At 41.0% G+C, this 27922-nt stretch overlaps 1 protein-coding gene across 1 annotated transcript in view; it reads right to left on the reverse strand.

The window, feature by feature from the left end:
• Positions 1–1071: 1071 nt before the first annotated feature.
• Positions 1072–27922, reverse strand: part of LOC147732851 (nicotinamide N-methyltransferase-like) — a 182227-nt gene continuing 155376 nt past the window's right edge. The window contains exon 3 of the mRNA XM_086957396.1: positions 1072–4948. Coding sequence (XP_086813522.1) covers positions 4507–4948 — 442 coding nt within the window. The 3' untranslated portion in view covers positions 1072–4506. The remainder of the gene's footprint in view (positions 4949–27922) is intronic.

A 27922-nucleotide genomic window follows, 5' to 3' on the forward strand; every position in this document is an offset into this window, starting at 1 on the left:
TGTCCTGTGCCACACGTACATTAGACACAGTCTCTCAGTCACTCATACACATATATCCCAATCATACGCACACATGTTGATACATCTCCAAAGACCACGCTCTCACGGATACTCATGGCAGCCCTGCCATAGTGCCACAAGTCAAATTATTGTGTTCAAACCATAGTATCTGGCTCTTTGGATATTAGGTTAAAAGCCAATTAAGCTAGCTGTGAGTCTTCTGGTAACAATACCCGAGTTGCTTAACCTTCAGTAGCTCATGAGGATTTTCACTGATCAGAAGTAACTCTCACTACAGAAAAGGTTGGAGATCCATGCCTTAGCCCCTCCTGTAGCTCAGTGTCACAAGAGCTTCAGAAGGAGGAAGTGGTGAATGCTTCCCAGCGTCCCGATCTACCTCTCCAAGGAGAACCAGGGGATTATTTATGACAGCCTTCTTTCAAAGCTCTTGTTGTGAATGATCAACAGTGAACAGCCATGGCCTGGCATATGGCTGTTAACAATGGAACTTTCACAACAACAGCTGTGAAAGAAAGGCATCAGAGCCTCAGGGATTTTCTACCCCCCTGTCTCTGATGCCTTTGTATTCTCAATTATGATGTTCTACACTCATGGAGAAGAATGCTGTAATAGCATTATAGCCCCCTGTAGCTAGTCCATTCCAGCTATTAAAGGCCTGCTCTCTTGTTAAAAGTCTTTGCCTTAGCTCAGTCCTTTAACACTATAGTGGACCTTTAATGGCCACAATAGTCCACCACTTTACTACTGCAGCCTATAAAGCTATATCGCATATGTAATACTCAATGCACTTCTAAATTATATTTTGCTTGACCTTTCAGAATGGATGTAACTTTTTGCACCTTGTAAATCTCAGCTGACCACTCTGAAGGCAGATTTTCACTATTGTTGGTCCTTGCCTGAAATAAATGTTATCAATTAAAAATAATCGAGGGTAAACAAATGGCCAAAATGCAATCAATGCCTTCTGCTATCCAAGAAAAGAAGCTATTGTTGACACAGCTAGGCCCAACATGACTGATGATCTTGTATTTCAATGCGATGACGCCAAAATTAAGTCCAGACTAAGTTGAGTTTATTATATTTAAAAGTGTATTAATTTGGGTCACCTAAATATTTTGTGCTGCAAGTTAATTCAAACTGTTACGGATTTTAAGCACCAGCAGTAACTTTTTTATTACATTGTTAAAGAAGGTAGGCTTTAATGCTACATAGGCACAAACACAGGTAATGTAAATGCAAGCTTCTTTATACTACTTATGAGAAATACTCCTGGGACAAAGAAAATCTCAATACAGTGTGCTGACTTCAAAAGAGATGCCTAGCAGACAATTCCTTGCAAAAGCATATCAAAAAAACTTTAAAATGTGAAACCAAAACATAAGAAGCCAATCATTCAACACAGTAAAAGCAGAGAAAGTATTGTGAACATCATATAAGGAAACAGGAAAGAGAGTTATTTTTCTACATGTCATAGCACAAAATTTCTAAAAGAGTTCATGATGACCATGTCCTTGGTGGAGATTCCGGTCCGGATGCACTTGCATCATCACTTTGTATATGTAGATGGAATAGTTCCCATTTCTGCTCTTCTTGTGGTTGTTTCTGTCTTTCCTGGGAGGTTCAACAGTGCTCTCTTGGAGCCCTTTTTGGGAGCTGGAACAGGCCTGGTTGGTTGAGGCATGATCCACACTGAGCACTTGTAGTGAGTAATTGTCAATAGAATAGTGGTGCTTTTTTTCATCACATATAACATAAACCCAGAATTAATATTTCATAAAGGCACTAAATAATGTTTTTTGATTTTATGACACGATTTATCCAGTTACACAGTTGAATATATTGTTTCCCCAGGTATTCTGGGATACCAGGTGTCATCCTGAGAAGTCAAAGCACGTCAATATAGCTCATTTGTTGATGCTGAGCTTGCACTTGTGATCCATTATTAATGTATTTGTTGCTAGTTAAATGTCATGGACTCCACATGCAATGGTCCGATCAAGACCTTCATTACCTCATTCCATGAGAGAAAACTAAAGAAAATAGGATAGGTTTTCTTCCCTTGAGTATAAGACAATAACAAAGGGATTATTTCTGCCCTCACTCTTTTCTATCTTTTCATATAACATTTTTTAATCTGAGTTAAACTATTTTCCCTTAAGTAAATTGATCAAAAAATGTTTGATAGTTCTGCGATTTCCATTTGATGCTTCAGCAATATGTCTAGATTCAGGGCTCCATTGCGACAGGGCTGGCCCGATTAATTCCTGTATGTAGGTACAGGTGGTTATCATACTTACGAGAATTATGGGTTTAGTGGCTAGCACCACTCTTCTGCTGTTTACCGAGAATACATTTCGGCAAATCAAGCCTGTTGAAATGTATCACAGGAAAAATGTCCAATAATGAGAGAGACATGCGGTTTTTCCAGTAGTCACCAAAGGCCAAATGCTCATAATGAATTGTCATGTATCACATCCGATATATTCCAACACAACGGAATAAGATGCTATGGGGTGCGATAAATATAGGCCCAAATACTTGGTCCCTAATATAAGGGACTCAGGGGCATATGTACAAGCCCCTATCGCAACAGGAACGTCACTTTTTGTGATGTTCCCATGGGGATAAGGGCCGTGCCTTATGTACAAGGCAGCGTTAAGCCACTTGACGTGGCTAAACGCTGCCTTGTACGTAAGGCACCATTTCACGCTATATTTAGCTTGAAAGGGGTTTGCAGTAGCTGTTGTGGTAGGCCTTCCACCGCAACACCCATTGTATTTAACGCTGCCCCCTATGTACAAGGGTGGTGCATATAGGAGGCAGCGCAAAAATTTGGACCAGGAAAAAACTGGTCTTAAGTTGGCAAAACTAGGGGAAATGCATTATTTCTCCTCGTTTTTGCTTTTTCCATGTGTGCTGCCTTGTGCAGTTTTTGGAGGGCATCTACAACCAACCGCCACTGCAGTAATAAAAGTATGTTTGCAGAGCAGATTTCTCTTCTGCACAGGGAAATCAAATAGATGTATTTGGATTTTTTTAATAGTGCAGTGCCCACGTGCTACGGTTGGGTGCCTTAGTAACTGCACATCTTTTTTTATTAATGAGGTATGTCCCACATCTCTGCCCGTTCTGGCCACCCCACCATGGCATTTCACTAATAGCATATTCTACGTTGGTCACTTATGCAAGTAGCAAATTGGTCACCAGCAGTAAGGAAACAGCACAAAAGCTGCATTTAATTTGTTTATACAAGAAACTCTAGAGACTGAATAAAATATAAGCATACTATTATGCAAAAGTCACTGACACTTCCTACACTAGTTTAAATTGAACATCTTTGGCACAACAGAATTAGCATACTATTATTTGTATTTCTGAATAATATTAAATAACACAAGAGTTGGTTCATTAGTTTTCTTGCAGCTGATGTAAGGGCACATGTAGTGGTACTCTTTTATATATTTAGGAACTAAAATGTTGTTTTCTTGAGATTATCAATTTATTAGTGACTCCTGATTGCTATGGAAAATATACAGGTGTCAGAAAACTCTATGGTACATGCCAGGTACATTAAGGAAATGGATTACATAATCTACTGATGTACTTGCTTTCTTATGCTGTGAGACCTAGAACCCTACAGTCGTAGGGCATTCTGGGAGTAATCTACCCTAGGAGTATACTTATTGAGGAAATTCCACCCGAGTGTGGAGACTCCCCCAAGACTGGGCCTCCCACACGAGCGCGGAGGATTGAGTAGTTTTACTTACATAGTTCCCCCTGCCTCTCTACTCTTGAGATCGAGGCATTGGAAATTATTTAGCCATCACCCTTGTTTACACTCAGCATTCTTCAGAACAAATGCATAATTCAAAATACAAAATTACCTGAAAGGCAAATAGTGAGGCTTTAGACTTTAATTCTGCAGATTTTATTTCTGGAGATTGTTTTAGCCTCTTGAAAGGAGGGATTTCTCTTGAAAAATTCAGACAGGAAAGGTCCACAAATGTCGCCCACAGTGCCTGCCATGTTGTGCATGGAACTTCTGGGGGGTACCACAGGCACCCCCCATGTGCACCCCCCACCCCTCAGAGTACCTGGGGGCCCGCAACGGGCCCCCGCAGTCTATTCCTGCATGCCTTTCCGTGGCGGCAATGCCGCCACAGAAAGGCATCTTTTGGCACTCATGGTAATATGGCTGGCGGTGTCTAACAGACACTGCCACCACTTTAAACCCTTTTCTGCCCGGTCAACTCGATGACCGGGGCAAAAAAGCTGCGGATGGCCTTTCCATCCGGGGGGGTCCCCCCGCCATAGTAATATGGCGGGGAAATGGGCGGCGGTTGGGGTCGGATCACAGGCGGATCGCCACCGCCATGTTGGAGGTGGCGATCTGCCCGTGATCTTAATGGGCCCCTAAATCTCTTTGTGCCCTAATTTAACCACTTGCTTATACCTTTCCAAAATGTTTGATTTTATACTATTGATTTACTTAGATGTTTTTTGCGCAAGTAAAAAGATAAACCCGTAAACATGAGCATCGTTAGCACAATCAGGCTTCTTGTTAAAAACAATAGGCTTCATCTTCATCTCTTTGATAACATACCCATTACCAGTAATTGTGGTCTTGACAAAGTCTTCACTAAGGTTTAGATCAGGAAATAGTTTTTGACCAACATGGTATTTATTACACCCAATGACTCCAATCAATACTAGATGCCCACCTGTTTTTAAGAGTGTTGTGATATTTCTAAGGGCCTGTGTGTAGCTGTTCAAATCTGTGCAAGCAGCTTCTAAGCACAATGAAGTGACCAGGCAGTCTGCTGGTGGCAAGATGACTGGATTAAGTGGATTGCTCTCTGTGACGTCACATTTAAGAACTTGCTTGACTGTAGCTCTTATCTTCTTTTCCTTCTCAGCACATTTGGTCCTAGAAATGAATTGGCAACATTTATAGTATACAATTAACATGTTGATCTTCAACCGCATTTACAGAGCATACAAGCATTGCTTAAAACATTTCAATATCATCTAATTTATATGTTCATTTACTACTAAACAACCTGTTTGCGACCTCTTGTCTAACTTACTGTCTCTATTAAAGCAATTGTATCTTGAATAATGTTGCCTGTTAGAGTATTTCTGCCTTGCTGTCTGCTTAAAGCTGCTGGAGATAGGCGTTTCGGTGAGCTGGTGTCTCTGTGGCTTAAGGTCCATCAGGTCAGGGTTTTTTTGCTGATCGAACCACCTAAAATTCTCACACTGGAAACCCTGCAGATTTCCAAATCTCACTGAGTCAGTGGTTAATTTGTGTGGTGGTAGGAGGGAGCCAAGAACATATTCCAGTCCACCAGAACATAGCTTGACCTGCAGGCATCATTCTATCAATTCGGTAAAAGGGGATTCTCTATCATCACCAACAACGTACTGTCCTTCTGTTACCACTCTTCCTTCTTGTACATAATAACATATGTGTAGACTCGCTCTGTATAAGTGCATGTGCATTATATATGTATATATATATATATACATATATATATATATATATATATATATATATATATATATATATATATATATATATATATATATATATATATATATATATATATATATATATATATATATATATATATATATATATATATATAATTATAGTTAGGACCTAGTTTCCAGGCGAAAAGCATTTGTACATTTGCCAATACCTTTAGGGCCAGTTGATGAATCTCATTGACATTTTCTAAACTGACATGACGCTCCCTTCAGCTGCTATCTTGAAAGTCTCAGGGTGATCCATCGAATGGGGACAGAGAGCAGGGAGTGCCTATAAGCAATTTTCCCCTTGTTAATTCCCACAGGACCTTTCGACATGGCTACAGCCCGAACTGCTAAATGGAAATACACCAAATATGCCAGGAAGGTAGATGTTGGTCCAGGGAAGTTCCTTTTCGTGATTTGGTGTAAATCTGTTCAGTAGTTGCAGGTGATATGTAAAAGTTTTTCAGATATGCAACTGGGGACGTGAAGGATCGGCGTACCCACCTAAGATCTTGTGCTCTGATTGGCTGCCAACCCCTCAAACCAGGAAACATTGGCAGCTATCTTGTGTCTCGATTGTACCAATTAGCAGGAAAAAACATTACAAATAAAGAAAAAATGGTAGGGTAGAAACACCCTCACCCCCTTTCCTATTGGGGAGCCCTACAAGAGCCATGCAGGAACAAAAGAAATATTCAGTGGGAGTTGAGCTGGGAGCTGAGTGCTGGGCAAGTTGGTGCCCTAGTAACACGCCAGCTACCTACAGCTCCTTGATCTGAGTCTCCTGTTAGTGGATGCGTGACGGTCTGGAGAATGAGATCAGGCATTTGCATCTGAGGCGGTCCCTGCTGGGTGTAACGGGAGAGAACCCTCACAGCGTCCGAGGCAGTTTTCCTTGTTTTGTCGTTACTGCGGCTCTGAAAATAATCTGTTGCCTTTCAAGGTCTTCTCCCTTTTGCTTTGCTCCAGCAGTCCCACGGAAATATGGAATGTACCAAACACTGGAGGGTCTAGTATCATTCCAGAAACAAGTATCAGGGAAAAAAATGGAGCAGAAATCCTCTGATTGGGGATAAGCCTACCTCTCACCCGCTTCTCCTGTGACTTTGGTTAAGGCATATGCAAGTATAAGAGGAACAATTCAAACCCCAGAAAGCCAGCTGCAGCTGGATGAAGCAAGTATCTTTCCGAGATATAAAGAGGATGTACAGATTGAGGATCAAGTCTCGACTCTTGGTAATGAGGGCGTAGGGTTGGCCAGCAATACATGGATCAATCTGGAACTACCATTGACTGGAGCAAAGAGTTGGAGATTAGATGGGGCAGAGTTGCAAGCCACAGGTAGGTCTCCTTATATACTATGAGAAGTTATTTTCTTTGACCGATGTCTCAGACCTTTCCAATTTGTGTAATATTGTTTCATTCTTAACTGACGAGCCGGCTTCTTACTCTTCCTCTAGTAGTTGCCCAGATATCCATCTTATCTAGCACACCATAAAATATTGTTGTAAAAAACAGAAGAAAGGAGGAAAGATTGTTTGAGAGGGTAGTGATAAGAGCAGGGGGTTATTTCATTGGTGTATCTGTGATGGGACAGAAGTCGTAGAGCACGGCTGGCTGCTAAAAGTTACATGGAACAATTAAGAAAGTAAAACAAAACATGCTCGGAAATTGCAGTAAGAATTACTATGGTTAAGAAACGCACAGAGTATTTAGACACTGAAATGAATGCACTAAGAACTCAGAAATCCTCTCAGGAAACAGTCATGGTGAAGGTCCTTTTGGAAGTTCGAAGATAAAGACAATGGGTAACAAAAGAACAATCTGAGATTCTTGGGGATGCCAGAGGGGGTGGTGGGACAGGACACAAGAGTCTATATGGTCATTGTACTAAAAGGAGCCTTCTCAGAAAAGTGCAACTGGAATTGGAATGTTGAACTCCAATTGGCCCATAGATTTCCTCTGATGGGGAAGAGGTTGCAGCCTAATGATCCTGAGAGGTCTCAGGCTATGTTGGTTTATTTCGGAACTTCTTGTTACATCAAGAAATATATGATCTAGCTCACCCCAATGCGAAGAGAGAGGTTGAGGATTTTGCTTTTTTTGTTAGACGTGCGTTTGCGCTCGCCACGGAAATGGGAAATGGGGGTTCAAGTGTTTTTTCAAAACCCTGCCCAGCTAAAATTCTGTTATCAGGGCTACACTCATAGTTTTACGTCTGAGATTCAGGCCCAGGAATATCTAAAAGAACTTGGTGGAGGGTCAGTCACTGTTTCTAAAAATACTCAGGAGCTCATGGGCGAAGTAAGGCATAAATGGGCTGTCTTCCCTCTGTGATTGAGGGGTTGGGGATAAACCGCACTCTATATGCTGTGTTTTATTCTCTCTTCTTTTTTGGGCACCTACCTTCTATTTGTTATTGTATTTCTTCTTTTTGACAGGGAGCTGGGTGTGGGGGGGGGGCAGGAGATGTCAGCTCCCTCCAGTGTCATTATTCAGGCAAGTTGCCTGATTGCTGAATTGGTGGTAGGGGTGGGTGGGGCCCTGGTTGTGGGTCGGGTTCAGAGGGTGGGTGGGGTTTGCATTGGGAGGGTGAGGGTTGGGGGTACTACACAAGCAAACAGATTAATATTTCAGAAATTTGTTATCAAAGAAGAAAGTGTGTATCTGCCTGATTTTAGGTGTTTAGGGGTGGGGAAACTTAATTGGATGGCAAGAATCAAGTTTAAAAACTAATGAGTTGAGAATTGCAACCATCAATATTTGCGGGCTTAGTGATGGGAAACAGAGTTATAGAGTTGCTTTTGAATTACAAATATTAAAGGCTGACATTATTTGTCTCTAGGAGGCGCATAATGAAGAGTCACTGCTATCACTGTTAGTCACTCTTGGGTTTAAATTGATTGGTGAGACAACGGAAGGGACACGCATTTATGGTGTGGTTATTATAGCATGTAAACCATTAGGGCACCTCAAACTAGTCCATACAGATAGTCATGGGGGTGAGTTATCGCAGAATTTAAATCGCTGGGACAAAATTCACTTTATGTTCCACCTATGAGTTTTTATCAGATGACCCCGGGTTATTTGACTGGCAGCCAAGGGAACAAGCTGTGACAAGCAGATAGGAGGAGTGAATACTGCAGCAGCAGGAGGTCCTGGTCCAAGAGGTGAGCTACGAGATCCGGCAGGCGCAGGAGCGCAATAAAAATGCCCGAGGGAGCCTTTGCTTTACTTACTGCACATTGCACTTTGTCCTTCATCCCTTGCTATTTTGGTCCAAGACGAGGAGCTACGAGATACGACTGGCGCAGCAGCGCCATAAAAACGCTTGAGGTTTCCCGCGGTGCGGGACGCGGACCGGGGCGAAAACCGGGCCAAGAAGGGCCCGTCTGAGCCTATCAGAGACCGAAGGAGCCCGGCCCTGGCCAGATTATTTACACTTATTCTGTCACCCTGAGCACACTAGTAATACATTGGTATTTGGTCTATTTGTGTTTAGGAAATAGTCTCTAATCTCTCTTGTTAGTTTCAGGCCACGTCATGAGTAAACGCAAGTTGTTAGCAGGGAAGTGGGTTGTGGGGATGCTGGATGCATTTTTGACAAGGGCTGAGTCTGCCTTAATGCATGAAATTGTTTTAACTGAACGTAGACTTTCGCTTGAGCCATTAGCAACCCGTCTCACTCATTACCCCTTACATAGGAAACTAGCATCTCCCAAATATCCAACCGTGATGAAACTACTCTGCCCCATTCCCCAGAAATTGATAGAGAAAATTCTAACCCCTTTGAGGCCCAGGTGTCTCATGCCGATTCAGTTAGACCAATCGTCATTACCAGGAGTCAAAAAAAGAGAAATAGTCAAGCGAGGGGCGTCACTCCTCCTGCGAAGAAGAAAAAGGGGCAATGTTCCAACAGGCAAAAAACATGTGGACGTGAAGCCACGGCTGGTGTGTGTGGGTTAAATCAGGATTTTGTTCTTTCCCCTAATGCTAGTGAACCAATTAGTAGATCTATAGCCTACAATCAAGGGGTGTTCTGGGAAAAGTTGGAGGAAACATTCTCAACCCTCTTAAAGCCTCTATATACCTTGTTAGCTAACACTGAGGGGAGGCTGCTTAGTCTGGAAAGACATAATAATTGCCTTCCAGTAGTGAGGGCTGATGGTCTTTCAGGTAGCTCTATAGCCCCTTCTCTTACTAATAGAGGTGATCACTGGATAAATCATTTTCAGGGTAACACTTTATTGAGTGAACCATCATCCCAACTTGAGTTGATCCACCAAGTTACATCAGGCAACCCTGTACAACCCCGGGGCACTTAACCAGCACCCGCAAAGGTAACACAACAGGAGGTTCCCTATCCTGGGCGGGGCAGATCCCAGGGGTATGACAATATCACATCTGATTCTGAATGGGTGACAGTAGGAAGGGAGGGTCTATTGCCGGGTGAAGGGGCTCATAATTGAACCAGGCTGGGTATCCAATTGTCTGTCCAAGGTAGTTCACAGGGTTTAGGAAGATTGCATCTTCCGCCAGAAGCAACACTGTATTCTGTAGTGTTGGTAAATATTTCCCCATTGCCATTAGGAGAGGTCGAGCACTGGTCTACCCTGTGAAACAAAGCCTTGCATTTCTTAAGTGGAAAAACAGGACTGAACTCTACACTGTTCACAGAATTCAAGATGGCCCAATGGATTGGGTGGTTTGGATTACCCAATAAAACCCTGCCCGGTGACTGTGTTGTGCTATCCTTTAGGTCTCAAGCCTTAGTCCAAATAATTTTAGATAGGGTGGGAAATTGGCCAGTCAGGAGAAAATGGATAAGTGTTGTCCCTCTAGGTTTCTTTTACCAACCCCCTAGATCCCCTCAGTTTCCCTTAGCACAGGGTTTTATTGGAGGCCACCACGATACAGATATGCTGTCACAATTAACAACTATTTTGAGCCCCTCAATGACCTGGAAGATATCGACTGACTGTCTTGTATTTCCCAGCAGTCAGAACCGGGTGGTGGGCTAGCATTAGGTCGAGACGAGGGTCCCTCAGAACAGGCAGACAGCTCAGTTTGCAGCAACGTCCCTACATGCAGTTGAAATCTGACCCAATATCGAGCGAAGGTGATCCAGTATTTCTGGATCAGCGACCAGAACCATGTGTGCAATGTATTAGCCCAAGGGAGAGAAGATGGCTCAACTAGATCATCCCCTTAGGTGTATTGCCAACTAGTCCTTTGCCTATCCCCACGGACCCCATCCGGAGGATTACCTCATGAAATATCTTGGGCTGAGCTCTAAAATCCAACACCCTGCCTGGTGGGAGGTCATACCAAACGTTGATATAGTGGGACTGCAGGGAACATGGTCCCTGGATCCAATTCACATCGATGGTTTCAAGACGTTTAACACCCAGTCTGATAGGGTAGAAATGCAAGTTACACTGGATGAAGTGAATAGAGCGCTCTCCCATAGCCTGGGGGGCAAGGCCCCAGGACCACACTTAGTGTCGGTTGATTTATTTAAATCCAATATCTTCCTTTGGGGCCCTATAAGAACCCAAGTCATAAACGCCAGTTTTAGAACATAAACACTAAAGACCTGGATGGAATCAATAATCATCCCAATATTTAAAAAGGGTAATCATCATGACCCGGGGTGCTACAGACCAATTTCTCTGCTTGACTCAATGGTAAAAGTGGTAGGTCGTATTGTCCTGGAGCGTTTGCAAGACTGGGGGGAAGACAATCAGGTACTGTCCGACTTATAGTATGGCTTTTGAGAAGAACTAGGCACTGCAGAACAAAACCTAAACCTGTCTATTCGGATTTGCAAATATACAAGAGCAAAAAAGGGCTGCCTGCACCTGTTCTTTGTGGACCACAGAGGTTTTAATGGCACAGACAAAAAATGCCTTGCAGAGGTTCCTTGACAGATTCAATGACTTCATGAAAGACCTATGCCTTAGCATTAATGTCTCGAAAACTTTTGTCATGAGATGCGGCAAAAGGTTCCAGAGAGTAAGGGAAAAGTTTTTGGATGGCAGAAAGATAGCCACAACCAGGAATTTTTTGTATCTCGGCATCTTATTCAACCAGAATGACACCTGGTCCCAGATGTTAACCACTAAAAAGCTTGCGTTCACTAGATCAACCACAGCCCTAGCATCCTTCACAAAGAAATTGGAGAAGAAGTCGCAAGGGGAGCTTTTGCAAATATTTAAAGCAAAGTGCATCACAGCCGCTATGTATGGGGCAGGAGTGTGAGGCTTCGTTAATACCCTTCCACAGCAGCAGGTGGAAAACTCTTTCTTGCTGTCTATTTTGTCTGCTCCTCCTAGCACGTCCTCCTTTGTTTGCCGTGAGGAGCTGGGTCTCTCTTTCATCTCCGATCTCATTTAACTTGAACCAGTACTCCTATGGCATAGGATTTGGACCAAGGAGCAGACAAAGTTAAATAGAGATATCCCGCAAGATAATTTGAGTTTGGATGTGGCCGTAAAGATCCCCTGGATTAGGTTTATAAGTAAATTCATGAAGGACCCTGGTCACCCGGAATATTTTACGAATCCCGCGACTATGATATCTGTGTTGGGAAAGGCCCTGAGAATAGAGGGTCTTCAACTATTGGGCTCGTTGAGAATGGCAGGGGAAATAGGAAAACCCAGTGTTATGCACCACCAGTTAACACTTTCCTGTATGCAAACGGAGCCTTACTTACTATTCGTACCAGGAGCCTTCAATAGGATGCTTCTGACAAGATTTAGATTGCTTAACGTTCATAGATTATTGACAACACTAATCATGAACGGCTGGTCCCAAAACATGGCACTTTGCCTTTGTGACAATCATTCTGAGCAGTCCACGATTCACCTAATTTTCTTTTGTAAATTTTATGTAGAGTTGAGGAAAGTGTGGATACTTCCACTTTTAAGATGTCAAGGTGTAAGGCAATGTCACCCAGCCTTTATCTGGTTGCAGTTACTGGAAGATGAACACATTGCGTAGTGTCAGAATACCAACCACTTTAGTATTAGTACACAGGAACAGAGATGCTAGCTCCCAAATCCCTTCAAACAGCAACCCGGAGCTTGAACCAACAAGTCTCCCAGTCTGCTACCTTAGAGGGAAGGGGGAAGTGGATAAAATAACAAAAGCGAGAAGAGAGAGAGTTCTGGTGGTTCCTCTCATAGTCCGTCTAGCAGACTTCCGTTGAAGAATTACCTGCAAGAATTTACGATGATTAAAAACCCCTCCTGTAACCTACCCACGTACTCTATCACTCAGGTCTACTCTTTTGTTTTCCTACCATGCTAATTCCAGAACTCTGCTTCTCTTCTGATTTCTTTCTTTCGTCACAAGATGTCATGTGCTTACAGGCTTCACCTAGTTATTCTTTCTGTAAAACACAAAACTCACTTAATATCGTGTGCCTTCTCTATCCCTGACCTTTCCCTATTATAGTTTACCACTACTTACTTTATTAAATCTTCTGTGTGTTCTAAAACTCTGTGGTGCCTGTTTGTTTTCTTCTTTTATTCTTGTGGGTCTTTCTCTTGCTCTATAATAAGATAGTCCTATGATTAGTCTTAACCTTCTTTTGCTTAACTTCTGTACTAAATATATGGTTCTTATTAAACTCACTTATACTGTTGCGGTGTTGTCTTTCTCTTTAACTCTGGTCCGTGTTGTCCTTCTTACTTGATCTCCTTTCACTATGTTTTCACTAGAGAGAGTACTCTGCAGATGATTCACTGAACTCTAAGGGCAGCTATGTATTCAGGTAAGTCTTTAACTCCAAAATTGCATTCTTAAACAGCGACTTGGATTAAGTAACCTAATATAACACTTAGCTCTTGTTGTCTTCTTTTTCTTCTCAGCTCTGTTCCTGTGGCGAGCCGGAACACTCGGGCTTCAACTTCTCCGGCTGGAAAAACTACCTCAGCGACGTCTTCTTAACTGTCACTCGAGGTCTCTAAGGTGCCGACTGACAGAAACGGCACAGTTTGTTTGACAGAATTAGGAAAGCGGGTACGGAACTCTAAAAAGGGGCAAGGAGGGAGGGAGTAAGGGAAAACTAACTAACTAATAAAAGGGTGAAGGGTACTAAGAGCTTTCCGAACGGAATTGGCAAAACTCGGGGTCTCTCTGACACTGGTCACGAAAACGTTCTTCCCCGGGCAGAGACTCAGGTGAAGTGCGCAGTTCCCCGTACTCGCGCGCTTCACCAGCAATCGATAATTACTGTGGTGATAAGCTAGACCGCTGACCCAGCTGAGCATTGGCGGCCATTCTTAGGTTCCATTGGCAGACTAATTTAGTCCATAGGTTTCCCTGAAGATTATTCTGTTTACAGTTTCCGCCAGACCGCGCTATCGTACCGATCTGGAAACTTGGGGTTCTGACACGTGGAGAGTAGCCAAAGTTCTAAAGAAAGCATTCCAGCAGAGGAAATGTATGTTATTTGGTGCTCTGTAATCTCTGGGCACTTCCTTCCCTGTGAATGCTGGTTTTAAATTTTTTATCTATATGGTTTTATGTTACCTCGAAAATATTGTTGTGTACTTTTAGTCTTTACTCAGTCTAATTCACAATGAAATTTTATATGTATTTTTGTATGTCTTTTTATGATGGGTACAATAACAATCGAATAAAGCTTTCCTTGACTTTAATTGACTTGACTTGACTGGGTTCCTAAGAACCGACACTGTGGTCTTAACCCATTATTATGTGTGGAGATCTGAAAATTCATCTGCCTGTGAATTAGCTATGTGAAGATCAATACAAATACACAGGGAAGAAACCTAAAGTATTTCAGTCCCTTATAGGAATTTGTAAAGACCGCAGGCTGACTGATAAAGAGACCCAAGGAAAGTGGATACACTGACTTTTCCGCACCACATTTGATGCATTCACGATTAGATTTGTCCTTGTCTCCCATACACTTGGGCAAGAATGTAACATTGAAAGTAACCCATCGGTCATGTTTGATCATAATCAACCTATTGGAGGTTTGAGTGTGCTCTTTCAATTAATGAAAAATACCTGCAACATATGATGAAATGGATCGCAATTTCCTTAAAGACAATTTAGGGAGCGCCCTGTTGGGTGTAGTATGGGCCACCTTGAAATCTGGGATACAGGGGAAGACTTTGCAGTTTACTTTAAACAGGGTAAAAAGAGAAACAAAAAATGCAGAACCTCTTTACTATATTGGTGGCAGAAGGAAAGAAATTAATTATGGCCACACAGCAGAAAGAGAACGTACTTGTGGCCCAAATGAGGGTAGCTCTAGCCAAAGCAGAAATTAATGAAATGACAGCAATAAAAACAGCGGACAAATTTACGGTATGGAGGGCGAAAGTCTACGAATGTCGTGAGCAAATAGGACATCATGTGGATATCAGAGCTAGACAGAAGGGTGGGCAAAGTGAAATGCAAGAAATAAGAGACTCTAAAATGGACATAGGCTCTGACCCAGTTGGCATTAGGACTGCATTCAGATATATTAACAAACCCTATCTACAGAAAGTGTCAAAGTAGATGAAGAAGTTGTCCCTTTTACTAACTAAATTCAATAAAGATGAATGGGAGGGTATGAAAGGGTCCCCTTCATAGGAGGAAATCTTAACTGCATTGAGTAACCTTCCTGCAGGCAATGCAGTTACAGACAGCTTACTTACTGAATTTTATAAGGTGTTTGCGCCAGAGCTGAAAGATTGCCTAACTACATTGTTTTCACAAATATTTAATGGATTACTCCACTGCACTCTTGGTCACTTGCAAACATTCCCCAAGAAGAATAAGCCTGTTTCTAAACTCGGCTTTTACCAAGCGATTACATTAATTAATGTGGACTTTTGTTTATCTTCAATAATAAATAAGGTGGTATCTGAACGATAGCACAGGTTTATACCCGGCAAAAGTAAAACGGATCATATCAAAAGCTGCTCAAGCTGCAGGAGAACCTATGGCATTAATTCTGCTGGATGGAGAGAAAATATTTGATAGGGTTTCCTGGCAGTTCCTATGGGCTGTAATGCAGAGAGAAGATCTTGGGCCCAAATACATCTACAAGCAGTTAAGGCTCTGTGTCATAGCCAAGAAGTCAGATTGTTTGTTGCGGGAGAACTTTTTAAGTTGCTTAAGATCCTTTTGGGGGACAAGGGTGTCCTTGTTCCCCACTCTTATTTGTGATGTGTATTGATCCGTTTGTTCTCAGGCTTGAGCAAAATAACTTATTTCCCCCTATGTCTTTTAAGGGATGGGGTACTAAAACTCTAGCATATGCTGACGAAATAGCACTTGTGAACCCAGTATATTGTGGCATGGAATTGCAAATTTAGCGGCACAAAAAGCAAATGTATTGGCACAAAAATGGAAATGGAAAAATGGAAATTTTGCAGCATTATTGCAACACTTTATTTTACTTGGGATCATTCTTTTCCTGTCTTAAATCAATGGAAACTGTTTTTTACAGACTTTTTCACTTTGAAATAGCCATGTTTAAAGTGCCTGGGAGTGTTTTTTGCTATATTATCCTTTGTGGTAACATTCTGGAGCAGAGGTTAAAACCAGCACAGTAGCACAGGGAGACTTCAGAGACTCCACTGACTCCACTGACCACTGACCATGGAGACACCCCAGATCATGGCGATGTGGATCAGTTTCAACAAAGCTCGCAGATGTTGCACAAACTTTTTTAAGCACCAGCGTCTCATAAATGACCAACATCGACTTAACTCTACGTGTGATGTATCAGCGACATACAGTTACCAGACCACTATTTCATCAATTAATGAGTGACACGGTGAGTCATCAACATGCAAATGTCACTCATTTGATCTGCAGAGAACGCAAGGTCTTGACTTGCAGGTGCCTCAACACACAAACCCCTGGAGTGGCCGAGGATGCTGTGACCCGGAAGTTTCCTGTGTGCCAAAGTCACTTAAGCGGTAATACCAATGGGGTAACCCAGTCACATGCAGTACCTGGCGATGGGCACATTATACGAGTAGTGGTTTTACAGTGTTTTTTTAACATATATATATATATATAAATATAAATATATATATATATATATATAAATATATATATATATAAATATATATATATATAAATATATAAATATATATATATATATATATACATATATATTACCTACTGGCGATAGCCAGTAGGTATATATAGTTAGGATTTTTTTCCTATGGGACTTTTGAAAATTCTATGTCTAATAACTTTGGCGTTTGTGGACGGAATCGGCTGAAATTTTCAGGAAAATGGCACATTTTGTTTCTGAGCAGCTCCTGAAAATTTGGGGGGGGTTCGTCAAGGGGGGGCCGTGAAAAAAGGGGGGTCCCAAAACGCGTTTTTCCCATGTTAATTTCCATAGGGCGGTTGGACTCACTTTTAGCCCGAACGGCTGAATGGATTTTCACGAAACTTGGCAAAATTGTAGGGACTGTTAGCCCGATGTGCCTTTGCTAGGTCTCAATATATGTGCTTCAGTGGATTTTGAGAAATTAACGTTTAAATCAAGATATATATCTGTAACAGCGCTCCGGGCAGCGATCCGGTTAGCGAACTTTTCGCGTATCGGAACTTTGCAAAGCGAAGCTGATTGGCTCTCCGGTGTCTGTCAACATTCTAAACAGTCCGGTGCGGCCGCCATCTTGTCTCTCGGTAGGATCGAGAGACAAGAGGAGGCCAAAACAAAGGGGGAAATGAAGGAAAGGGGGCAAGGTAGACCCCTCCTGACCCCCTGGGATTGATGAGGGGGATATTATAGAGCCACGCCGGGCCCAAAAAAAAAAAAAAAAAAATCCGATTTTTTCGCCGTAGAGACGCGTCTTGGTTCGCGAACCGGGCAGCTAACCGGGCAGCTAACCGGGAAGCTAACCGTCAGTGTAACGGGAGTCTGAGGAGTAGCTGATTGGCTGTCAATATTGTAAACAGTCCGGAGCGGCCGCCATCGTGTCTCTCGGTAGGATCGAGAGACAAGAGGAGGCCAAAACAAAGGGGGAAATGAAGGAAAGAGGGCAAGGTAGACCCCTTCTGACCCCCTAGGATTTATGAGGGGGATATTATAAAACCACGTGGGGCCAAAAAAAAACAAACAAAAAAATCCGATTTTTTCGCCGTAGAGACGCACCTTGGTACGCGAACTGGGCAGCTAACCGGGCATTGATGAGGGGGCTATTAAAGTTCCCTGGGGGGTGAAAAAAAAAAATTTGCGATTTTCGCGGTAAAGGTGCTTCCTGGTACGTTAACCGGGCAGCTAACCGGCAGCGTAACGGGAGTCCGACATATTGTGTTTTTTGAACGTTTGTGATATGTGCACGTGTGGATTTTGTCTAATTAAGGTTAAAAAATATATATATATCTTTAAGCGTGTTCTGGCGCGCTTACGTTTTGGGTTTGGTTTGCGCTGCAGAGACGATACGTCACGGTTATGCGATGCATCATGAGGCGTCTCACGGGCTACGTGATACGTCACTTAATAAAGAATATATTTTACAGCTATAGATATTAGCTTTTAAAAAACCAATGAAATTCACAGAAAAAACCATAGGTTATAGACCATATATAGTTAGGAATTTGCATTTACAAAACCTTGAAAATTCACTGAAAAAAACATAGGTTATAGACCATATATAGTTAGGGATTAGCATTTAAAAAACCTTATTTTATTTGCACAAAACCATTGAAATTCCATATATAGTTAGTTGCACTAACTATATATCGCGGACCCGCAATCCACTGCTAATGATGTCACATATTACATCATTCATGACATGGTCAGTGACATCACTGATGACATCACTGATGACATCTCAAATGACATCACTGATGACATCACTGATGACAACACCCAGTGACTGTATGTTTCTGTAAAGTTAAAATATGTCTTACATATTGAAGAATGAGTGGATGTATAAGTGTCTGGATGAAGGATTTAGTAGGTGCATGACTGACTGTATGAGAGAATGATTAAATGTGTCTCACTGAGTGCATGGGTTAGTGATTAAAGTGTCTTAATTTGGCAATCAATATTTATGTTCTTCTGTAAACTGCTGCATGTTTAAATCAGTAGCTATATCAGTAACTATATGGGTTATTGAATGGTTGCCCAAGTATTTGTATGGGAGACTGAGTGTGTGTGTGGGTGGCTGGGAGGTGTATAACTCTGTGCATAGATGTGTGAGCGGTTGATTCCCTAGGTGTATGGGTTCAAAAGTGCATGTAGAAACAGCTGTATGGACAGTTGACTGTGTGCATGAGTATATTGGTGAGTGAATGGATATCTCAGTTCTACATGTCAAAGTAAGTACATATGTAAAGCACACTCCATGTGAGAGTTGACATATATAAATAACTGAACATAAGAGTCAGTGAATGTGAGAGTGGCTGTATGAATCATTGTGAACTTGTATCAAGGATTGTATAAGAGAGTAAATATGTGTTAGTATATGTTTGAATAAGTAAGGTGTGTATAACTGTATAGTTAAGGAAATGGAGATGTGATTGATTCTTTGCATGACTGAATAGGTGTGTGAGTAACTCCATGGATGTGTGACAGTCTGTGAGTGCCTGTTTACACTGAGTGTATCAAAGGTTATATTAGAGTCTGAAGATGTATTATCACATAAATGATATCATCAGTGATGTAATCAGTAATGTCAAATGAGATGTCAGTGATGTCATCAGTGATGTCATTTGAGATGTCATCAGTGATGTCATCAGTGATGTCATTTGAGATGTCATCAGTGATGTCATCAGTGATGTCACTGACCATGTCATGAATGATGTAATATGTGACATCATTAGCAGTGGATTGCGGGTCCGCGATATATAGTTAGTGCAACTAACTATATATGGAATTTCAATGGTTTTGTGCAAATAAAATAAGGTTTTTTAAATGCTAATCCCTAACTATATATGGTCTATAACCTATGTTTTTTTCAGTGAATATATATATATATATATATATATATATATATATACACAAAAGAAATAATACATGTACAACATAAATCAATAGCACAGCATTGTATCATCAATGAAAATCCCTAACAAGATATGATCTATCCTATTTGCTGTAAAGGTCTGGTTGGGAACAATGCTTATCATTTGAATGTCGACGTTTCAACCCCTTAAAATAATTGTTTTGAAAAGTTTGAAAAGCATCACCGTTGGGTCTTCATCAGGACTTAAGATCAATAATTGTGTATTGCCTTCTGAAAATGTATCTCGAGGAAATGGAGAAACACTGGAGGTATTGAATAAAGGAATTACACTATTAGATCGCTGTGTAGAAAAGAGTGCAGTATATTTAGAAATAACCATCTCCTTAGACTTAGAAGTAATTGTTAAAAATAATTTAGAACCATTTATGGAAAAGCTAAAAGAGATCTGAGCAGATTGATTAACTTGCATTTGTCCCCAGAAAGGAGGTGCAATATACTAGCGATGATCTTTTTCCCCAAAATCTTATATTTTTCTGCACCATCCCCTAGAGTTTGAGAATATATGGTTTAAAAGAATGGAGGATCTGATTTCTCGGTTTGTCTGGGCATACTCTAAACCCAGAAGGGCTTTACAATTTCTGACACTGACAAAGGATAGAGGGGAGTGGGGTCCACCAAATTTAAATTATACTATTGGGCTACCATGCTTCAAAATTGTCTGTGGTTATTGTAAGAAAGGTTGCCGGGTCAAGTTGGGGCGGATTACTCTCCCACTCCCTTTGAGGTATCGATTGGTAAAGACGTACAGGGATGTTTTTGGAGACAAATCGAGGTTAGCTATTTTAAGTGAGTTCATTTTAAGACCCTTCAGAGCACTTTTAAAGACAATGGGGATAGGAAGGATTGAATTTCGATACTGCAATAGGTAATATTGGGAATCTACCATAGATTTTTGCTGATCAATATTTTTTACGCTGGGTGAGCACAGGAATAAACAGGGTATGATATTGTTTTCTTCTGTGGGGATTATCTTGTTTCAAGAGCTCAAGAATGACTTTAATATTCATCAAAGAGATTTTTGTAGGTATCTTGAAATATGGGATTTTTTGACATGTAAGGGAGGAGGCCTGGCTGGGTTCCAAAGGCTCGACCTTGTGGATTTATTAATTAGCAGATAAAAATGCTCCATTGGCGGTATTTATAGTTTTCTAAATAAACTTATGAAAGACGATTTAGTTAAACATTCCCGGAATTGGCAAGAGAAATTGGCCAAATCGGAATATAGCTTTCTGAAATCCTTCTTAATGGCAAAAACCACTTTATTGTCCTCAAAGTTGCAAGTACAATATTATAAAGCATGCTTTTTTTCTGTATGATACACCCAACAAGATAATTAAATGGGGGAATGGTAAGGGATCACGATATCAAAGGTTCCAATTGAGTACTTTCGACTATAAAGGAAAAAAATACTAAATTAATGATAAGCTAAAAATTAAAATACATTTGATTCTAGCCATAGTTTTGCTGAGGGTACAAGAAGGGGAGAGTTGTACTTGAGATAGAGTGCTTTTATTTAAATCTCTGACCATTCTTCCAATGTGTATTGCTTCAGCCTGATTGGATGTAAACCCACCCGTATTTCAGCAATGGTTAGCCTGGGTTCATGCAGTTTGCAATCTAGAAAAAGCTATCTATTCATTAAAGGGGCACAGGGTAGAAAAAAAAGGTCTGTTGAGGTAGGCTCCACTTATAGTTTGGATTAAACAAGGTAGACAAGGTAGCAGGCTTGTTGATTCTGCTTTATTAAACAGAATGTATTTGAATTATAACAGATTTTCACTATGCACATTTAGAGTTTAAAGAGTTGTCTTTGCTAGCTATACTTCTAAAAGGTCTGGGTTTTCCCCCCTTTTTTATATGACGGTGATATCTAATAAAGTAATTTTTTGTGATTATCATTAGTTGTGTTGGGGAGTGGGGGGGGGTTTGGGATCTACTCCTCGGATCAACTATGCTTTTTTGTGTAATTGTATTGAAATATAATGATAATAATAATACAAAAATATATTTAAAAAAAGGGAGTTGAGCTGGATCAGCGACTCCCACCGCAAATTAAAAAAAATAAGCGCGGTCTCCCGCACTTCATTCGCAATCAGCCCCCACATGGGCCAGGTCCTGGGGGCAAGTGTATATACTGATGAGGATTGCGCACATGGCCCCCCTCCTTGAAAAAGTAAAGCCCTGGAGACCACCCCCACTCAGAGGCATTTTGAAAATTGTATGAGGCTGCCCTAGGGACCCCAAATGTCCTGAGGACTGCCACCTCCCCAGTGCATATTATTATTGGATGTCAGGGGACCTGTACCGTCCCCCCACAGCCCCTAAGACTGCCAGCTCCTGGGGACAAAATTCAACAATAATGTAGGGGGGAGTTATGCCCCTTTGCATCCCCAGGGCCACTAACTACCTAAGGATAAATTGAAATAAGTGTTGGGGGCCCATGGGGAACCTCTGCAGCCCGTGGACTGCAATCTCTCCTGGGGAAAATAACAAAACAGAGCGTGTGGGGCCCCAGGGCCCCCCACTGCCCTGCGGACCTCTACCTCCCCAGGGCTAGGGATGTATTCTGCATTGAAGGGGGGGGGGGTGGCCCATCTCCTGCAGTTTGCTATGGCTTGGCAGAGCATTACGGCTCCCGCCAAGCCATAGCAAACACAGCTCCACTTTGAGTAACCAAGAGCAGAAAATGCTATTGCCTCCTCAAAGTGGAGCAGAATTGCTTTTGGACAGAGGGAACTGCATGTTTAGCAGCTACCTCTGTACAAAAGCAATTCTGGCTCCGCAGGATGTGAGGAGCCAGCAGGGACTACAGGGGCATTGAGGCTCCCCACCCGGTCCCCAACAAAAATGACTGGGTGCCCTGGGTAGGACCAGGGCAATCAGTTTGGTGGCCCTGCCGCAGGGGATGCGGTTCCCGTGACAAAATCAGCCCAGGAGGGTGGCTCCTGGCCCCCCTTGGATCTTTTAAAAATATAATGAAGGGCATCCCCCGAGAATGGAAAAACCCCTGGTGAAGGAGAATCTAATTCTGCTATGACTACTGGTCTAAATGCTTTATCCGTCCCTGTTACTATGGGTTCAGTTGCTCCATTGTATCAGTCCGAAAAGGGACCATCTCAAGTACATGTGGCAACAATACCTACTAGATTGTCGGAAATTAATCTCATCACATGAGAACTGAATAGCTAGAAAATTAATCAGAATGTAGCATATGCCAGAGAAAATACTGTGACACGAGGAAATGGGATGGGAACTAGTGAGAGAACAATATCTATGATGGAAGGAAGACCAGACCCTTTGACTGGTACTTCTGAAAGAATTATAGAAACACCAAGTAGAGGCCCACAGTCTATGACAGGGAAGGTATCACAAATGGGGACTTAACTATTGATGACACCTGATGCACTGCATTTAGTTGAAATTGGTGGGGAGGCCCAAGAAGGAGAAGTAAGTAAATCCATGGGGCCCTCTCCAGAAGAACTTGATGAATGGATTAGAGATATTGCTCCAATGACTATTGGAAAGAATATTGCAGGGAACAACTGTAAAGAGATGGACGATAGTACAGGTAGTACCTTAGGTATAGGTAGGCTAAAAGTAGAACTAGAAGAGATAAGATTGGGAGCACTTAGTCCAGAGAGGTTAGCAAAATACTGTGACAATGAGTTACTGTTCATGTACAACATCATAGGATAATTTTTCTTTCCCCGAATATTCTAGTCCCTTATACACAACGAAAGATTAATAGGAGAGCCTAAGTGAGGCAAATATACATCGTATCGCATGAGTTACAACGCATATGATTGCAATGCGGTTGTTACAACGACTGTGTTGTTACATTGCAGTACCATTACAACGCAAGTCATTACAACAACTTGTTCGAGGCGGGCACACTAAACTTAGGAATAGTATCATTTACTATTCCAACACCTTCCCTACTGTTGCACACACTGGAGTTGGAATAGTAAATTATACTATTCCTGCACCCCATAGAGCAAGTCGCTGTAACGACATGCTTTGTAATGGTACTGCGATGTAACAATGTGGTTGGTGTAACGACCACGTTGTAATGCCATGCATTGTAAGTACATACGATTTAAAGGACTATATTCACCTAAGTGATGTTGGTAGCAGGTGGTAGTAGGTTCTAATAGATTCGAGATATTTAATGAGAAATGGGCACGTTGATTTTGAGCCTAAGCTATACAAGAGGGGATAAGTGATACGCAAACTTTTTTCCTCCTCAGACCCTGCTTTCCCTGCATCAGTTTTCTGGTAGCTTGACGGATGGTTTAGCATTGGCAATCAAAATTGGGATGAAAGGTTGATGTTGATGTTGATGTATAGATTCCTATAAGTGTAAGGTTCAGTGAGAATCTTTGATTGAATGATAATCCTGATGACGAAGAGACGACCAGACCAGGTATTTGAAAGTATAGATAGGATTGTGGAATTGTGATCCCAAAGGTGTTATGTCTTTTATTTTTCTGAAAATTATTATAGATGCATTGTCTTAAAGTTGAGAATGGTTCCAACGTGGCCTAAGATCCTGGGATATACACCTACGGGTAGGTTTCAGTGTGGCATACACTGAGTACATTTGTCTGTTATTTTAGGAGTGCTGTGCATGAGACATCATAGTCAGTGCCACCAGTGAAGAGAAACTTTGCGAGAGTGTGACAGGTTAAGATCATTGGGAATTGTCCTAGAGTGCACCGGGAAGAATCCTAAAGATTTTCTTTAATGTGAAATCAAGCTGGACGATGTTTTACAGAGTGTGAATGGAAAATTTGTGACTGTATGAAAATCTGTAATTTCTTTTAGTAGAGAAGACAAGAGTTGATTTATGTTTAATGCATGTGCTGTGTGAAATCATGTTGAAAAAAAGAAGAACACTGAAATTGTAAAGGGAGCGTCAGAGCTGCAAGGTGTTGAATTGATGTCCTAAAATAGATGATGAGTGCAGGGAAAAACCTGTGAAGAGATGGACGATAGTACAAGTAGTACCTTAGACATAGGTAGGCTAAATGTAGAACTAAAAGACATGATATTGGGAACTATTTGTCCAGAGAGATAAGCAAAATACTGTGGCAATGAGTTACTATTCATGTGCAAATGTACTACTCAAAAAGCTAGGAACATACCTGAGCAATTTGTTGAGGTAGCTCAGAAATAAGTAGTGGATGTACATAAATCAATGGCATTGCAGAAGACATATCATTTGGATTTTAATGACAAAGATTTGGAAAGTTTAAACCCATCAGGAATAAGATTGCAGATTAAAGGGTTGTTAAGTACCCTCAAACGATGGGGAGAAGTAGAGAGATGGGAAGGCAGATGGGCAAAAAAGTAAGAGGAAACAGTAGTGACTCTGCCTCTGTATTCCATTACTGAAAGAGAAAATGGGGAAGAAGAGACAAAGGCATATCCCATGAAAGAGGTGCCAGGTGGAGGTTATGTTCATGTCACTTTGACTAGGTCTGACATATTGTCATTCACAAATGATTTTCCAAAATTGAGAGACAAACATGTTGAGTGTTATATGCAAGTCAAGAAATTTGTAAATGATTCATAGGTTTTATTAAAGGTTTTGGATACCTTACTTCACATTGTGGTCCTGACTGATTTATGTATAGGGTATAAGATTGCGGTGATTGTCCAGAAACAGAATCTGCTAGAGATTCGAAAATAAATGCACCGTCACCAGATGTAATGAAAAAATACAATTAGTTCATTACCTATTTGAAGGGAACGATTTTACCAAAGGAAGCAGATTAAGTGAAAAGAGACAGGATGACTTAAGAATTAAAGGAGACTGTGCATGCTTAATATGAGCCACTTCAACAGGCATTCAAGCAATGTAGTGGAATTGACAGTGTGTCAGAAAACGATATGGGACATTTTGTATATCGGTTTGTGTATGGTATAAGACCTCAAATAGGTGCAATGATAAATCAATGATACAGCAGCAGTTGATTTGTTGGCAGAGTAAACTGATTCTGCTCGAATGAAATTCTTCGGTATGCAGAATATTGTGGATATGACATAGATTCTCAGCATAAAAAGTTGAAAGAAAGGTTAATGTTGGCTCCGTTGAAGGCAGCGAAAAAAGAGTAACATGGGTTTTTACATGGATTTTTTAGGAATGATGCAGGGAAATGGTCAAACAATCATTGGAATGCAAGGTGTAGCAGGAAGCTTGCCACATAATTTGGTGTCTCAAGGAAAAGGGACTTCTATAGAGACATTGAGAAAGACTTATGCATGTCACATTTGTGGCAAGTGCGAGCATTGAAAGCACAAGTGTAAATTCAATCCAGCAAATCAGGTGACTGGACAGCCATACCAGGAAAGGTGATGCAGTCTCAGACAGGTGATGTGATGCAGAGTGAGCCAATGTAGGGACAGAGAAATCAAAATTTGAATATGATGCAAGCTTCTATGCCTCATTTGAATGGTAAGGTGTAGAAATACAATGTGAACATGGGTTTCCAAACCAACAATCAGATAAATACGAATGCACAATTAGCTTCACAGTACCTAGTGCAAATTGCTGACAGTGATTCTGAAATGTGCCAATGATCGTGCCTGGGGGGGGGGGGGGGGTAAAAGAATGTGTGCTCGGCGCATCCTTAGAGGAAGACCAGTGCGGTCCCTATGTGGATGGTAAGGTAAATGGAATACCTATTTTATTCCTTGTAGACACTGGTGCTACCCGTTACACTGTGAGAAGTGTAGAAATTCCCAACCTAACCCTCTGGGGAGAAAGAATCCAAGCTGTGAGAGTTTTTAACTAATTGATATCAACCCCTGTGACTGAACCTGTACAGGTAAAGATTGGGTCATTTGAAGTTTTACATACATTTGTGGTGTGTGACTCAATTCCAGTAAATTTGTTACGAGGAGATCCCTGGTGTAAACTGCATTGTTCCATCTATTGACAACGTAAAGAAATATAATTCGACACTAATGATGAAGATGTGGTATTCAAAATGGCCAAACAGAAAACAGAAGTGGACAGATTGTTTCCTATTCTCACATAAAATAATTTGCTGCTTGAATTAAAAGACACAGTGCTACCAGACGTTTGGGATTTTACAGGAAAGGATATCGGATTGATGAGGGGAGTAGCTCCTATCCGAATAACTCTGAAGTCAAATGTAGAGTTTCCTAGAATGCCTTCTTACAATACGATTCTGGAAACCATTGCAGGTATATCACACTTTATTTAAATGTAGGTATACCAGACATATTGTTTGATTTATATTCCAGCGATTTTTAATGGGGCGTTTTTTGATTGTATTGTAGTACGTAAAACGCCAATAAAGTTGCCCCAACATACAGGCTAGACTTTTATTGTCGAACTAATACGAATGCAGATTTATTTATAAGCATACTCCCAACTCTAATTAATCGGGAGTGCTTTTAAACATGAAATATAATTATCCTTATTGCTTAATATATTTGGCTGGTTTGATTTAGACCTTCACCCACATATAAGTTTTTTGAGGCATCTATCTTTACAGTATTACACCAACAAGGAAATTAGATTATCAAAACCGGCAGTTCGAAATCATCTTTGTAGTGTATTTTTTTATTATAAAGTTGTTTCCTTTCCGTTTTTTAACAGCTAACAACATTATATCCCCAAAATACCAGGGACCCTAAATACGATAGGAAGTATCAATACCTCGGGTATTTTCAAGGTAACAGAACTATTAATGTATTGTTTATTCGTATGCTATTTATAAATCACGGCGAGTGAATAAATCATGAAACTAATTAATAATAATACAGGCCATATCATCAGGCTACCAGTGTACCACTAAAGTTCGGTTTTCTATTGAATTGAAAACGGATTTTATTAATATATTTCTATCTTAAAAAACAATAGGTGATTATGACCTCCATATCTGAATTATGTTCAGGTTAGTTTGTTTAGACAAGATTAAATAGCATTAACAATATTGAGAGCTATTGATTATTGTTATAGAAAGAAGAAGGAGGTCCATATCTAAGAATTAGCTGTCTTTTAGGAACAAGCGTCTAATCCTTAATTCCTACATCAGTCGAAATTATTTTTTTAGTAAGTAAATATAAACATCATACAGAGATATACTCGCTTCATTTATGTAAAAAATTAACATAGTTCTTGATTTCCCCAACTTTTATCTTTCAGATATTTTTTTATCAAAACAAAGAAAATAACTATATCGATCAAGCATTTATATGCTTTTCTACGAGCTATTAAGTAAGTGTCTTTTAGAGCTCCATATGTTTTCAATTAAGTTTCTAGCATTCTAGATTTTTTCTCTTTTTACCATATCAAGGTTTAAGTATACATG

Source organism: Lissotriton vulgaris, chromosome 2_1 (genome assembly GCF_964263255.1).
Source record: "Lissotriton vulgaris chromosome 2_1, aLisVul1.2, whole genome shotgun sequence".
Classification (NCBI taxonomy): Eukaryota; Metazoa; Chordata; class Amphibia; order Caudata; family Salamandridae; genus Lissotriton; species Lissotriton vulgaris.